General features: G+C 44.7%; 1 protein-coding gene across 2 annotated transcripts in view; it reads left to right on the forward strand.

The window, feature by feature from the left end:
• The first annotated feature begins 1586 nt into the window (after nucleotides 1-1586).
• LOC132449615 (extracellular serine/threonine protein kinase FAM20C-like) overlaps nucleotides 1587-17148 on the forward strand; it is a 56799-nt gene continuing 41237 nt past the window's right edge. For both annotated transcript variants that reach the window (XR_009523621.1, XM_060041351.1), the window contains exons 1-3: nucleotides 1587-3057; nucleotides 3977-4170; nucleotides 7525-7603. Coding sequence is in view for 1 of the 2 variants with exons in the window: in XM_060041351.1 (XP_059897334.1) it covers nucleotides 2480-3057; nucleotides 3977-4170; nucleotides 7525-7603 (851 nt within the window). In the remaining variant the exon portion in view is untranslated. The remainder of the gene's footprint in view (nucleotides 3058-3976; nucleotides 4171-7524; nucleotides 7604-17148) is intronic.

The following is a 17148-nucleotide window of genomic DNA, read 5'->3' on the forward strand; positions in this document are numbered from 1 at the left end:
ACACACACACACACACACACACACACACACACACACACACACACACACACACACACACACACAAAAGCATGCATACACACACTCAAACACACATGTAAACATATACTAGGGCTGAACGATTAATCAAATTCAAACCGACATCACGTGTAATAGAAAGTCATTTTCAAGTCGAAAAGTCTGCGATCAAAAATAATTATTTTTTTGGTGAATTGTTAATGTTACTGACTGGAGTTCAGTAAGATGCGTATTTATTTTTATTTTTAAATTCAATAGTTAAATATAGATATTATAATATCAATTCATCCATTAATTAATCTCAACACATAGGCCTGGCCTAAAGGAAAGAGCTTTTTATACGTTGACTACTTCCAATGTTGTGTTGGTCATACTAAAGAATGATTTATTGCTTGTTTAGTGAATAGTACAGAACATAAGGAACTATAAAAAAAAAAAGCCTGTTCACTCCTACATATACATGCAAACACAGAGATACACACACACACACACGCACACATACATTCAAACAGATGTATACACACACACACACACACACACACACAAGCGCACACACCGAGACACACGCACGCATACATTCTCACGGATGAACACAATGCACACACACACACACACACACACACACACACACACACACACACACACACACACACACACACACACACACACACACACTAAACAGATCCATACATAAATGGAGGGGACACACTTATTAAAGGAACAGCACATAGATTTGGGATATATCGTTGTATTATACACCGAACACACTAAAAGCACATGGAATTCATGTCATGAAATTAGTGAAGACATTTCATCTATATGTGCATGGTGCCCCCCACTCGCTACACTGCAAGTTGTCTCCTTATGACAAATGGACTAAAGATATCTGATGCATGAGGGAAATATTTGTATATTTAGCTGAACCGTTTAAGGCCAGTTCTTTGCCTTGAGAGGAATCAAAACCAGAATTTGCTTAATCATGAATGATGGGATGTTTCATGGATTTCATGTATTATTTTCAGATTTGACAGTTGTAATTGATTGGGGTTGGCCTGGCCTTGTTTGCTGTAAATTAAAGTTTGACATGCTTCATCACCAAACCGAGAGTAAATGGCCTCTGACAAGGCCCATAAATAGTTATGTGTTGTTTTTACTGCAACACATCAGCCAATAATTAAATGGTATTATGGTTTTAATTAATTACATTTGGCAAGTCAAATGTGAACAACAGCTCAAATACATGCAATAAATCAAAAAACATTTTACTTTAACATAGGCCTCCATTGGAGGTGCCATAGAAGGTGCCAGTTGATTTAGACTTTTCCTGTCAGGTAGTCGTTTCAGCGTTGATTAAATGACCAGTAAATTGTAAGTGCCTACATTGAATCAAGGTCTAGGTCGATTAAGCACTTCAATTTTGGCAATATTCCGGGAAGTGCACCTTGCCTACTATCGCACCTGCGCTGCCCACCAGCATGCCTCGTCACAGCACCCTCTGCCTGCGCACCGGTTAGTTGCAGGCGTGTTAGGGGTGAATCATTTCAAAGCTGCTCTCTCGCTGGTGCTCGCCTTTTTCTCATATCACTTCTGCGACTTGTCTGCTCTGTGTAGCCTACACGTAGCCAATCTCTGTCGGATGACGCCGGAACAAGGCTGGGCTCACGAGGGGTTTGATCAAAATATTGAACACGCCCACCCCTGGAAATAACACTTCGAGGGAAAGTGAAGTCTTTGGGAAAGCAAGGCGATCGCGGGACGACTGATACCGGGAATCCGTGCACCTGTCAATCAGTCTCTTGTGATTTTTCGTGTACCTCGGCCGAATGAAGGTGGTGGACAGGGACGACATCCAGGAATATTGTGTGTTTCTTTGTTATTAAACTACGAAGTCGCATACTTTTTGGGGGGATATGATTAACAAAACAAATCTTTGAAAGACTGTGGTTAGCACACTGGGTTAAAATGTGTGCGATTTTTGTATCGAGATTCTTATCTTGCCCATGATTCGTCACATCGTGTCTCAAGTTATGGCAGTTTTTTTTTAACAGATTATCAAGGATAACCACATTTTTTTGATATTATTCGCCGCATGCTCCATGGCTATTGGGTTTATATTCAATAGCGCATTGAATGAAGAGCGTTCCATCTCGCCTGCGAAGGGACCACTGATCGCAATGTGTCGTGTTATAGTCTACCTCGTCGCAAGAGATGAGGATTCCGTGCGAATATAATTGTTTCGTTGTGTTTTGTGCGGACGGAGTGGCCGACATACCATGGATTACGTGTGGAAGGATAACAGACAATAATAAATCGAGCAACGTCGTTGCCTATTTCCTCGCGTAACAGTATTAAGAAATCGATAGCGTTGATGTAAAGCGTGTGTCTCTGTGTTCTTGTGTGTGAACAGGCTCTGTTGAATAGGGAACAATACTTATGCATTGTTGTGTGTAAAAAGCACAAAACAATGATCAAAATGATATTGTTTCGTAAATTCCGGGTGTTTATACTGATGGTGTTCCTGGTGGCGTGCACCATGCACATCATGATAGACCTGCTGCCCAAGCTGGAGAAGCGTGCGGTTGGAGCTGGGAGCGCTGACGGCGGCTGCCAATGCCCACACAGCGGCAACCCAAGCGAGGACACGCAGAACTGGGCGAAGCAGCGCGCCCGGTCGATGGCCGAGGCGGGCTGGCCTAACAAGCACACGCTGAGGATCCTGCAAGACTTCAGCAGCGAGCCCAACTCCAACCTCTCCTCACGCTCCCTCGAGAAGGCGACGGCGGCCGCGGAGAGAGCGGAACATGCTCTTCAGCGGAAGAAACCTTTGAACATACGAGGCGACACCGCGGGAGACCACAAGTCTCTCATTGGCAGCGGGAGCCGGACGATGGTCCCTGTGACCGTTGTGTCGTCTCGTCTCCTTGCGCTGTTCGAGCACCCTTTGTATCGGATTGACCTTCCACCACTCACGGAGGATGACACCCTGTTCAACGTCAACAAGGACATACGGTTCTACCCCCGAGCCGCCGGGAACCAAGGGTGGTAAGCCACACCACCCCACATAATATAAGGACCTAAAGTTAAATGTGATAGATGCATTATAGATAGATGTATTTATATAGACTACAGATACCACCCGGACGCTATTTGTTTTGTATCACTCCCTGCACTAGACAATCGGAAAATTGAATGTTGTTATTATTATGGTTATTATGATTATAACATTATTATAATAATATTAATTATTATATAATAGGCGCTTGGAGTATTAGTACTATCAGAAGATAGTGAAAGTGGTAGTATTTGTTGGTTAATGATGACAATGATGATAATTCTATTTTTAAGTTTTTTTTAGGAACAAACTCCATCTCCTTCCTAATAGCCAATCACAGAAATTGCGTTCAGTTTAGTCCAACGCTATCTATCCCACTGGAATCAGTCCGCTCCCTTAATATCTGTCATTCATCTTTATCTCATCCCTTTTTTCTTTATCAGCCGCTACTGTGATATAGGATTCCCTTAGGCCTTCTCTCTGTCAATTCAGGTCAATGTCTCTTGTCAATGTTGTCGACGGTTCATGTATAATGAGGTACATCCATATTTTATTGAATGAAGTATCCTCGTCCGTTTGTTACTTTGTTCTTCTGCTTCCTGAGGAAGTTTATTGTGTAGTCGTGTTGTTTTTTAATCCACGTTCTAATTGGATTTCCGTATATTTCCCTAATGTTATAGTCACAACAGTTCTTGTTAGGCTGTTCGACAATGAACTGACTATTTATATAACAGTCTGACTGACTATAACAGTCCTATCGAGTGAATATATGGTTCTGACTTCACGGACCCAGACAGAATCAGCCGAGCCACTGAGACAGCAGAAGGTACCAACCGACATGAACGAGAAACACCCAGTAACCGACCCTAGAACTGACCGCGACCACCTTTACCCCCGCCCCCCTGCCAGGCACCACGACGGCAACGAGGAGGGTGTGGCGGAGGAGGATGAGTACCGGCCGACGGGGGAGGGGGCTGCCGAGTCCTACCCCAACTGGCTGCGCTTTCACATCGGGATCAACCGCTACCAGCTGTTCCCCAGGCACAGCCTTGCGCTGGACGCCCTGCTCAGAGACCTGGCCAGTCTCAAGATCACCAGCGTGGGTGAGTCAAGTCAGCCAGTCAGTCACATAAGCCGGTCTAGTCTTTAACATATGTATCATGTTCCATTACAAGAGAAATCAGGACCTTGATAACAAATTGACGTTATCACCATGGACTGTGTACTCCATACACATTATAGTGTGTGTATGTAGAGGTGCTTGTGTGTTTTCGTTCAAATTGTACATCCAGCATTTCCCATTAGCTTTACATTTACTTACGAAATGTAAGTTAATTTGTAACCAGAGTTGTGTGAGTTTTTTTGCATTGGAGTGTGTGTGTGGGTAATGAGTGTGCATGTGTGTGTGTTTGCGTGCATGTGTGTGTGTGTGTGTGTGTGTGTGTGTGTGTGTGTGTGTGTGTGTGTGTGTGTGTGTGTCTGCTGGTGTGAGTTCCTCGTATATGCTCCACCACATCACCACATCCGCCCGCTTACTGCTGCCTCATCGCTAATTCGCCGCCGTGTTCCCGATCTGAAGGAGGTCCCGTCCATTAGCCCTTCCTTTCCAAGCTAGTACCCTCTCCATCACCACTCCCTGGCTACTCACGCCTGCAGCTCCGCCAGTCCCCAGGTGTGGTGGATAGGCTGCTCAGGACCTGTCTAGCAATGTGCCGTCTATCAATCAGCCATCCGTCTTTGTGCAGGGAGAGCCTTTTAAGCGCTGTCAACCTGCACAGGCAAATTGAAACCCAGGTGGAATCCGTAAGGGGGAATGGATGTTGTACAAAATGTGGTACAAATCGTATTTTTTTTACCGCCGTCATCAATCTCACCATTTATTACTTATTCGCTATCTATATCCATCCAAATGTCTGTCTGTCTGTCTGTCTGTCTGTCTGTCTGTCTGTCTGTCTGTCTGTCTGTCTGTCTGTCTGTCTGTCTGTCTGTCTGTCTGTCACGTTAATTATTGACCTTGAACACTCCGGAAAACGCTCTGAGATGTTAGCTTTTAATGCAAGTATAAAAATATGCATTCAGCAGAACAAAACAAGAGCCTTATCTAAACAATGCTGCATCATTCTTCCTGAGCAACTCTATCTATCCTATCTATCCATCCATCCATGCATCCATACCCCACCCATACATATATCTATCTCTCTGTCTTTCTTTCTTTTTACATTTTATGTCCATCAGTTTTCTTCCTCTGTGTCTGTCTGTCTTCATGCCTTTTTGTGTTGCTCTAGATCTGTCTGTCAGTCTGTTTATTTTTCTCTGCTCTGGTTTCTCTGTCTGTTCAGTTTTCATGCTTGGTGTTTGCTGAGACTCATAAATAATGAATCATAAGTCATACGTATGGTAGAGCAAAGCAGTACAGGTGAAGGGAGGGGTATAGGAGGAGGGTAAGTAGGGAGGGGTGTCCATCCATAAGGAGAGCTGGGTGGTGACGCTGAAGATGACGAAGAAAAAGCCTGGAGCTTTTTCAAACCCAATGAAGTCGAAAAATTTAAAATTACATTCATTTAATCATTTATCGAGGTATGTTAGTCTTTTGCCCCGTGTGAAATCGTAGACAGGCAAACAGACAGACAATTTGATTGAATTGTGGACTGCTGATTCGAAATGATGATGCCAGCCAACTGAGAGGTTTTGAATGCCTCGTACTAATCTGTTGTTACTAACCCGAACCATTTGTGCCTGTTATTAGAGAGATAAATACATAGATGCATTGATGGACAGAAAGTAGCAGGATATTGTAACAAAACTAATTTCCATACGAGCAAAACAAGTGGCTTTATCTGCTCCTAGGTTTAAGATACTTTTTCTTGTGCCATTTTTTGTGTATTGATACTTTTTTTTTGTCATCTTGTTTCATATTTTTTGTATTGAGCACCCCCCCCCCCCTCCCACTTCACATATACACACACACACACACACACACACACACACACACACACACACACACACACACACACACACACACACACACACACACACACACACACACACACACATGTTACTCCCAAACACGCCTGTACACACACACACACACACACACACACACACACACACACACACACACACACACACACGCCTGTACACACACACGCACACACACACATGCACACACACACACACACACACACACACACACACACACACACACACACACACACACACACACACACACACACACACACAAAGGCTTTCATTACCATAAGTGCATCTCTCTCATAACCGACTGTGTGTATCAAATGGAATCTTGATCCGTGTAATTATGTATATAGAAGCTTTGAGACAAGCAAAAACAGGCAGACAAGCGGCCTGCTTGCCAGTTGGCTAGAAAATCTAGCCAATCAGCCAGCATAGCCTCCAGTCAGTCAGTCAGTCAATTAGAAAGTCAGTTAGCCAAACAGTAAGTCAGTCAGTTAGTTTGGTCCAGTCGGTCAGTCAGTCAAACAGTAGGCCAGTCAGACTCAGTCAGCCAAACATTCAGTCAGCCAAACAGTCATCTTTTGAGCCAGTCAGTAAGTGAGTAAGTGTGCTACAGGGGAGGCTTATGTTGATATTGGGGTTAGGCAGCAGAGCAGTGCTGTGTAATCTGTCCAAGTTAATGCGCTGTAATAAAGGGGAAAATCCCCTGAAAGCCTGTCCATGATGACAGGAACACTAGGCATTGAGACAGGGACCGCCGGCCCTATTGTCTGAGTGGTAGGCAAGCTGGACCGCTAGGCTTGTCGCCACAGAGATGAGTGATGGAATCACATGAGCCCTGTAGATATGATGAACCAGGCGGCAGAATCAGAGGCCCTCCTGGGGAAGGGGAGTTCAATACAGAGTACAGCGTGTGGGGGGGGGGGGGGGGGGCATTGGTCATCTTGTGCCATGTGACATGGATGTGGTTCCTGTTAGTTCTTAGTCAGTTTGATCTACATTGAGACCCAAACAGACATACAAACATGATGATTATACAAGCTCTGAGCAGATGCGACATTTTCACATCTCCGGTGAACATTATTTAATCATGATGAATGATTTGGTACAACCGGAAGGTTAACTCAAAATCATACTGTCATTATTGCTAGTATTTTATCCGAACAAAAGGACCCTCCCTGTTTCCAACCCTCTCTCAGTACAGGTATGCCAGGAGGCGCTTTTTCTGACCCCTTTCCCTTTGATTACACCAAATGGTGGTCAAATTGGTCTGCATTTTAGATCACGCTACCAATCCGTTTGTGTAAAACAATGGTCATATTGCCAAAGAAAGGATTTGAGCTGGCGTGCAAGTGTGTGGGCTTGTGATTTGTGTGCATGTGTGTGTGTGTGTGTATTTGTTTGGCTATTGGGCTGTGTGTGCTCTTGCCTAAATTTACGTTTGTCATTTTCCTGTGTTTTTTTGTCTTATGAATTTTCGTCAGCCATGAAGTCGGGAGGCACTCAGCTGAAGTTGATAATGACCTTTCAGAACTACGGACAAGCCCTGTTCAAGCCCATGAAGTAAGTCGAAACACCATCTGATATTTTGACCATTCATTGTTTTGACACCTAGCTCTACGCCTCGGTACAACTCTCCCGATTACTACATGATGTATCTTGATTTATCTTTTTTGATTTTCTATAATTAATTTAAGCTGAAAACCCTGCATGTTTGTTTTAGTCATTGAACTGACTTTTTTGGTTTGGGCATCTTGCTCAATGATCCTTGAGCTGTAGATATATATTAGTGGGCGTGCTCCCATGTCATTTACCTGGAGGTCGGTGCTGTTTCCATCCCCCAAGCCCCTCCTTTGGTCTTGATCTTCTTCAGTTAGTGACATTGTGTGTCTGTGTGTGTTGTCAGGCTGCCTTTCAAAGGTCCCATGGCACGAAAATTTAACTTTCTAAGGTTTTCTAAACTTAATGAGTTCCCCTAGCCTGCCTATGGTCCCCCAGTAGCTAAAATTGGCGTTCAGTGTAAAACGAGCACTAGCTAACCTGCTCTGCCTTTGAAAAAACAAAGCTAAGACTTGCAGATTTTGATTTTTTCCCCTTATGTCGTCATACGTGAACATTACTCTGCTTTGCCCAATGAGCTACGACCGTGTGAGCTGTGTGTGTGAATGCACACACGGTTACGCAGGTGTTGTACACTTGTTATTTGGATAACCGTTCTGCTGTTGGTGTTATGGCGCATAACACGTCGGGTTCTCTGACGTCTCTGGTATTTCCACAACTAAACTGTAGTGGGGGTTATCTCAGCCATGGTTGAGAAGGAATTGGGGGAAATTAACTTTGGCTTTGACTCCCTGAAGAACATGAATCGCGACATGGAGGAGAAAGGGATTGTTGCCCGCGATTGTCTCCCGTAGTGGTCCCTCGGCAGCGGGCAGCGAGGCTCCGGCGGGAGACAATCGCGGGCAACAATCACTTTCTCCTCCATGTCACGGTTCAGTCAATTTCAGATTGATGAGGAAGTGGAAGAACCAGAGTTGTCAGAGAACCCGATTGAGATTCATAATATCATCTTTTGGTCGTGTTAATATGTATTATATGATATAGATATCGATACATAAGATATAGAGCTCCAGGACTCCCGCCGGAGCACCTGGAGTGTTCTAGAATATTTACAGATTACGGAGGCTGTGTGTGCGCCTCTCCATTGCGATACGTCCACTGTAAAGAGAGCGCATGGTACCGTGGCCGCAAGCTGCTCAGGGCCACACCCCCACCCTCCTCCTTGACCCGCCTCTCTCCTCCTCGTTTTCATTAAAGCTATAGACACCGAAACGGCGTATTTGGGGAAAGTTCAATGTGCGACTGGCAGTGGTAGTGGCTGTAATTCTGCACCACGGCTGATTTCGGGAACGTCTTCAAATACATACTGTTATAGGGCCCACTAATATCTGTATTAGAGATTCCATAAAGTAGCATGCTATGGGACCTTTAATTAACATGAAGAGGCTGATGTATTAATTAAAAACGAAGTCTAGCAGGGCCCAGAGAATTGGGTCTACTGGGAGCTACAATGGCAGCAAGCTCAGTGTGAAAAAAATAAAAGAAAAAATAAGATTCACATTCAGACACGCACACAAACTGTTCCACCTGGATGATGGATTTCTGTCGGCTGGTTGTTTCACCATCATGGACACACAGATAAACAGTAGCCAACTGGGTCTGGATCAGAAGTAATCCTGCAGTGTGTGTGTGTGTGTGTGTGTGTGTGTGTGTGTGTGTGTGTGTGTGTGTGTGTGTGTGTGTGTGTGTGTGTGTGTGTGTGTGTGTGTGTGTGCGCGTGTGTGTGTGTGTGCGCGTGTGTGTGTGTGTGCGCTTTGATTGCTTGGAAGTTTTTCTTGCTGCAGAGACCTTGTCTCAGTAGGACTGTATTGGAGAAAGAAAAGGTGTGTGTGTGCGTATTTGTTTCAGAGAGAGTGTGTGGATTTGTGTGTGTGTGAAAAGTATGTGTGTGTGTGTGTCTGTGTGTTTCACATGTGCATATGTGCAGAGGCGCCGCGTCCCATTAGGCATATCAGGCAATTGCTTGGGGCCCCGGGCCACTACTAGGGCCCCCAAAACCCCCCCCCAAAAAAAATAAAAAATAAAATCGCTCCGAAACCCCCCCCCCCCCCCCCCGTCAACAATCGCTCCGAACCCCCCCCCCCCCCCCCCCCCCCCCCCCCCCCCCCCCGTCAACAATCGGCCCCCTACGAATTCTTGCTTGGGGCCCCCACACTACCTCGCAACGCCCCTGCATATGTGTCTATGTATTTTTGTGTACATCCCAATGTGCCATGTGTGTATAGGTGGGCAATTACGTGCACATACATGCATGCTTGTGCATGTTGATGTACCTGAATAATCGGCCGATGAAGGCCGCTTGTTGCCGTTGTCCTGGCCTGCAGTGGCATTCAACAAGAAACCACTTAACGTATTACTGTATCCTTCTAAACGCACATTATCATAACCTTCCTATAAAGCGTCATTATGAGCCTGGGGGCAGAGAATGCTTGATGTTGGAGCACTTTTACTTAGAAAATGATTGATGACTCATCGTAGCTTGTCATCAATCACTTTCAATTCAATTACACTTTCATTACACATCCAAGGCTATCTTTTGGGCTTGCAGCTTTTAAACAGCTCCATCCAAAGGTTGGACTTACATTTTAGTAGAGCTATGGTTTGTTTTGTTTGTTTGATGGTGAATCACTGACATAACTTCTTGAAGATAAAGCAGATAATTACTCATTATGTCACATGAAAAACACACACTGGTGCTTCTGTGTGTGTGTGTCTGTGTGTGTCCGTGTATGCAAGGATTTCTTACATTGATTTTTATATTTCAGTATGAGGCTATAATTCTCTGCACTTTTTTGTTCTTTTTTTACCCTGCACTATGATGTGAATATGCAACTATTAAAGGTTGGGTATGGGATTTGCGAAACGCCAGCAGATTTTGAAAATACAGAACTCAAATGGTCCTACCCCCTCTCCTTCAACGCTGACTCTGACTCCACCCATTCCAAGTACATGGACGCGCAATCATGCACGAGCGCGAACACAGATGCGCGAGAGCGAGCCAGGCTAGCTTGGTTGGAGTTTAGGGTTGTCTTCTAATGCTAGGTCCAAATGTGGATTAGCTAGTTAGCTAGCTCCAGTAGCTACCGCAGGATCACAACAAACAGAAGCTTGCTCTGGGTCATGAGCTTTGAGTACGTGCACGAAGGGGTCACGCGCGGGGAGCGGGGGAGGGGGAGTGCAGTATGACCGTTTGAGTGACGTACTTACTGTCCAATGCCACTCGGTGGTTCTAGAAATCATTGGCTGGAGTTTTTCGAGCCCTGCCCGTTCCACAGATGATTGACTTGTTTAATTTTCATGTCAGTACTTCTAACTCAGTGGCTGTAAGTGGGATATGATAAGGATTTCAAGTAATTCTGCAAAAATGGCCAAAAAAGAGAATTCCATCCCCAACCTTTAAATCAAATATATGAACAAAAATAAATAAATGCAGATTGTAGTTTGATGTCATCTGCACATAATAATCCATAGATTCACCCTGCAGTCCACATTCTAATAATAAAGGGAGAATTTGGGATACGTAGATCCATTAGGATGAGATTATTATATATATTACCTTTACTACAGTAGTAGATTTGATTTAAATTGCATTGAAGCAAATGTGAAACTCTAACATGGTAATGTCATAAAAACTCCCCTGCAACGTATAATTTCACTGCGTTTCAAGCAGAAAGAATGTTATCCCTTAAAGCCATCCGAAATCTGCAATGACTTTAATTATGCGGCAGCTTCCAAATTACATGTTAGCCATTGCCACAGTACCACATTTAGCCTGTCAAAATCCTTTGTAACTTATTATTTGGTCCATATTATTTGGTCTGTCGCGATCTCCTCTCATTAGTGCTTACAGACTCTGTGCTAAAGTCCTTGATTTGGCGATGACAACCAACCATAATCTCAATGTTTTCAGTGAGAGTACAGTGTATGAACAAAAAACATGCTTTATATGTCAGAGTGCAAGACACAGGCCTGCCGTTCCAATCATTGAACAAATGTTCTCCAACACTCTGGTTGTTGTAGTTCTGCTCTTTTCAGGTTTTTGGGGTTATTCCACAGATTCTATTGAAAATGTTAGATAATTGTGCAGACAACTCTACTTCATAAGCTAACAGTTTACCAGAACCATCACTTTCTCTGTTTTTCCAGGTGTGATGGACAAGTGTCTGACAAGATTTAGTTTGTTTGACTGACTTTCTGTAGTTTTCAGGACTCCAAACTCACCTCAGACTGCTTGATACTTTTGACTCATTGTATATTAGTACAATTTGTGTTGCAACCACAACAATGCAACAAAAAATCTATTTTGGATAAACCAGCAATGGTGAAAACATTTAAGTAGTAGCTCTACTACTTTCCCTGCAGATTGCTCATTCTTATCATTTGAACATGCAATGGTTGGTATTAATAAATGTCACTTCCCTGAAAAAGTAGGGCCAATGATAATGGTGCTTAAAATGAGAGACAGGGAGACAGAGAGTGAGAGTCAGAGAAAGAGAGACAGAGATAGAGACAGAGGATTAGGATTAACAAACACAGGCAGAATAAAGACGGAGTAGGATTTTGATCACAAGAGAGAGAGAGAGAGCTGGTTAAGAAGATCATATGAACTAGAGTGAGAAGTCAAAGGGCAGGGGGGTGGGTGGTCATGCCAACCTGAATAGCTGCCAGCGACCATCCTGGCTCGGTCTTAATCTTGCCAAGCATCTGACGGCGTCAGTTGGAACCAACATGAACGCCTCACTAATTACATTCCCCAAGTCGGGGTATGAAAAGAGAAGTGAATGATTAGAAAGGTCCCTATATTTGCACAGAAAGAAATATGATTCCCTTCCATTACTGGTAAATCTTTCTAATTTGTAATACTAATATATTTGATATTTCACATATCAACTAGATAAAAATATATAGTTTTTAAATTCGTAAATTAATTATTAATGACGTTTTTTTACCCAAACTAGTGGGCTTGCACAGTGTATGGCAATGTTATATAGGCACTCTGCTTTCGTGTGGGGATTGGACTGTGTGTGTGTGTGTGTGTGTGTCTGTGTGTGTGTGTGTATGTGTGTATGTGAATTGTCTGTGTGTGAATTGTGTGTGTAGATGCCGTGGGGATAACCAGGAGAAGCGGGGCCCGCCTCACATCTTATCTGCATGAACTGAATCAGATCTGACAGGGCTAGGCAGCGCTAGCTAGCGAGCGCTGGGTGTGCTACGTTTCCCTGTGTTTGAAGGCTACACCCGGGAGGCCTGTAGGTTCATTGGCTAGGCTGAAGGCTGTTTCATAACCACAAATACAATACATTTCAGGGGATGGCTTAGGGTGTTAGATGGCTATATACTTTTTGGTTAGGGAACAGATGCTAACTAATGGTTGATAATTAGTGTGATTTGAGCAAAGAAATAAATCTAAAGCTGTGGTTCTCAACTGGGCTGGCCTTGGGACCCATATTCGCCCATTGTCATTAAGTCGCCACCCGCTTGATACAATTCAAATCAAGCAATTTATTTCTCAAAAATGGGAGAAATAAATAAAAGTGAACACACATAAGCAGGCCAGTGTCATAAAATAAACACATATTTTCATCCCTGCATTCAAATCACAGTACTCTAGCAATAATGAAAAAAGTATTTGACCACACTCCGTGACCAATTAAGAACAAGATCAGGACCTTCTTTTGGGTCGTAACCCACCATTTGAGAAACACTGCTCTAGAACACTTTATCTCTCTTTATCAGCATGGGTTTTTGCAGAGCCATAGAGAAAGAGAGTTGCGTCATCCATCAGGCCAATTATTTTTGAGAAATATCTGACAATGGAGACCCTCAATAAGTCCAAACCGAAAAGCAGGAGAAGGGTTTTTACAGCTCGATAGTAAGTTAAATGGAAGCAATGGCAGATTAATGGGCATAAACCAAGATATTGAAACAATATAGATGAATGAGTTTATTGAGGCCTCAATCTTAAAGTCAGTTGGTCTACTTATTTGCTCACAGACTAAGAATATCAAAGGATTTACTGAATGTTTAATACCTAAAAACCCACAGTTAACTTGTGTATGGTTATGCTATGTCCTATTCTGTGCATTACAATCCGATGCAAGCCAAATTTGAAATAATGTTGTTTTAGAATAGAATGGGATAGATTAACATGAGTGGTCAGAACCAGTGTTGTTTTCGTCAGGCAAGACGAAAACGAAAATGACGTCGTCAGACCCCTTTTTTCCATGACGAAAATGAGACTAAGACGAACGTCACCAAAGCCATATAAAGACTAAAATGTGACGAAAAATGTAGACATTTTCGTCAGACGAGAACTAGACGAGACTAAATTGTTAGTGAGTGGACGAACAAAGTTTCAAAACATGCTTTTTTCCCGCCAACTATAATATGCGGAAAAGAAATGGAGAAATGGAGCCAGCTGCTTGTCCTAACAGTCACGCCCCCATCACACACTAAAAGCCTCGCTCGCGCGCAGCTGAGTGCGACAGTCCGACGAGTTTTCGTCGGACTAAAACTAGACTAAAACCTTTTGAGTTTTCGTCAGACTAAAACTAGACTAAAACTTTCAAAGATAGAAATGACTAAAATGGGACTAAAACTAAGAAGCATTTCGTCAAAAAGACTAAGACTAAAACTAAATCTAAAATGCCTGCCAAAAACAACACTGGTCAGAACCCCTATTTGAATCAGAGCATTGATTGCATGCGTGATCATTTTTAATGCTTGATTTCTGAATGTAGTTATGGATAGGCAGTATATAAAGATATATTAGGGCAACATTGTCTTTGTTATGTAAATTGTGTATAGGCTAAAGAATTAATTTTGTCAACAGAAGGTGGCAGAAGGGTCTCTGTCACCTTTTGTTTGCCAAATAGATAGCTATTTTTACACGCACTTCTTTTGCCATTGAGTTAACTCAGCCTTTAGATAGTTTGAGTGACACTGCTTCTATATGTTAGGAATCTGTCTTTTACTATAATAAAGAGTTACTTCCATAGTCAATATAATGTATCTGCAGGCCAGTAAGTAGTAGGAAGTAACTTACTTTACTCTAATGCTTACTTTAAGCGATCAAAACAATAATCTGCCCAACAGAAGCGGTTAACAATCTACTGATGCACAGGCTTTGACACATCATCAGTGTTGTTTCCTGGAGTCACTGGGTGTTTCGGGTCTTGCAACAGACCTCCCCCTCCTCCAGGCGACCCGACCGAGGCTGATCAGACCCCGGCCTGTGTCCAAGCGGCATTCTACTGCCCCCACTGCTCTCCCCTCTTCAACCAGAGCCATCTGGAGGCTTTTTCCGCTGAAGGCACTCAGGGAGTGACTGGCGAACCCCCGACTGCCCACCTCCACTGGCATACACCTGGTCTTCCACCCGTTCCTCCGACAATCCTCGGCCAGCTCCTGTTACTTTTCCCTCTTTCTTTCTTGAGCCTGCTCCATCCTCTCCTCCCATGGAACTGTCAGCTCCAGCAAGACTAGTTGTTTTATGGCCTCTGAGACCAAGATTATGTCAGGTCTCAGTCTCGTCTGGGTGATGTGTGATGGAATTTTCAGCTGCCTCTCCAGGTCAACTGACATCCCCCAGTCTCGGGCCGTGGGGAGCAAACCAAAAGAGCGGTTTCTTGGAGTTTTCTCCGGCCTTTGTCCTTCCTTAACAAAGTGAATGGTCTTAGCTGTGGCTTTGGTGTGTCAGCTGCCCTTGATCCCCTTGCTGATTGCTTCAGCGATGGACTTGAGGACCTGATCGTGCCTCCATCGATACCGGCCCTCACCCAGCGCCTTGGAGCAGCTGCTCAGGATGTGTTCCAGTGTCCCTATCTTTGAACACAGGGGGCATGCAGGTGTTTCTATTTTGCCCCATATGCACAGGTTGGATGGCCTCGGGAGGACATCATTGACCCCCTGAATCAAGAACTTGATCCTCTGGGGGTTCCACTGCAATATATCCTTCCAGGTGACATTCCGCTCCATCGCCTGCTCCTACTTCATCCAGGCCCCCTGCTGCCGCATGGCCACTGCTCTGCTGGTTTGCTCTTCCTCCACTGAAGCTCACACCTCCTCCTGCACCAACATCTGCCTCTCCCTTCCGTTGGCAGAGTCATATCGGGCCGCTGCTCGGCACCCAAGTCTGGCTCTGCCTTGCGCCACTGTTCCGAGGATGACCTTGTGCTTCAGTCAAGTTTCTGCCTGCTGGACTGCATCCGCTGCCCTCCACTTCCTCCCTGTCCTCACAACAATCCCTGCCCCGGACACTTTGGCGTCTCTGGATCCTGAGTACTCCCGTGCCCATGCCACGAGGAACTCCTCCCTGACTGAGCTAAAGGGGAGCCTGAGCTTATTTGTGTTCCCGTACAGCCCAATGTTACTTAGGCTGGGTAGCAATCCTAGCCATCTGCGTAGATAGCTGCTTACCCTTTGCTCAAATCCTTCCACCACAGTCATGGGGACCTCATAGATAAGCAGGGGCCAGAGGATTCTTGGGAAGATCCATGCTGGTAGACCCAGGCCTTGAATCTTCAAGGGAGCCCACACTTGTCCACTGTTCTTAACCAGCCCTCCAACTCAGCACTGGTTGCCTTGATGGAATCTCTGTAATTCAGACTGCAGTTGAAGACCTTTCCAAGGCTCTTCATCGGCTTCTCAGTGACAGACGGGATCAGGTGTTCTCCCAGCCTGAAGCGGATTTTGACTGTGACCTTCCCCTTCTTAAGAACCAAGGACCTGGACTTTGCAGGTTTAAAACTCATGCAAGCCCACGCCATGATGTTCTCCAACCCCTGGAGGATCCACCTGGCTCCTGGTACAGCTGTTGTTGTCAATGTGAGATCGTCCATGAAAGCTCTGATGGGAGGTTGCATACTCCAGACTTGCTAAGCGGACCTCTGCATTCTGGTTGCGCTGCCTTGACCAGCATGTTCATTGCTAGTGCGAAGAGGATCACTGAGATTGTACAGCCAGTGATTATGCCCACTTCCAGCTGGTGCCAGTCAGATGTCATCTGGCCAGAGGACACTCTCAAGCTGAACTTGCTGTAGTAGTCCAGGATGCGGTCTTACACCATCTGGGGTACATTGTTTTTCTCTAGTGCAACCTCTACCAGCTTGTGGGGTATCGAGCCATAGGCGTTGGTGAGATCCAGCCATAGCACAGCCAGATCCCCTCCGCCTTCTCTCGCCTCCCTGATGAGCTGGGTTACCACGCCTGTGTGTTCGAGGCAACCAGTAACCCCTGGTAGTCCTCTCTTCTGCACTGACGTGTCGATGTACTTATTGCTCAACAGGAAGTTGGAGAGTCTCTTGGCTACAATACTGCCAAAGATTTTGCTCTCCACACTGAGCAAGGAGATGACACAAAACTGGTCGATGTTCTCAGACTTTTCATCTTTCGGTATGTGCCCATGACTGGGCAATCTTTCCCCTCCTCCAGATCACCTTCAGCGCCCTCCAAAGCCGATGTAATAGCTTTGGGCAGTTTTTATACAC

The sequence above is a fragment of the Gadus macrocephalus genome, chromosome 2 (assembly GCF_031168955.1).
Source record: "Gadus macrocephalus chromosome 2, ASM3116895v1".
NCBI classification, from domain to species: domain Eukaryota; kingdom Metazoa; phylum Chordata; class Actinopteri; order Gadiformes; family Gadidae; genus Gadus; species Gadus macrocephalus.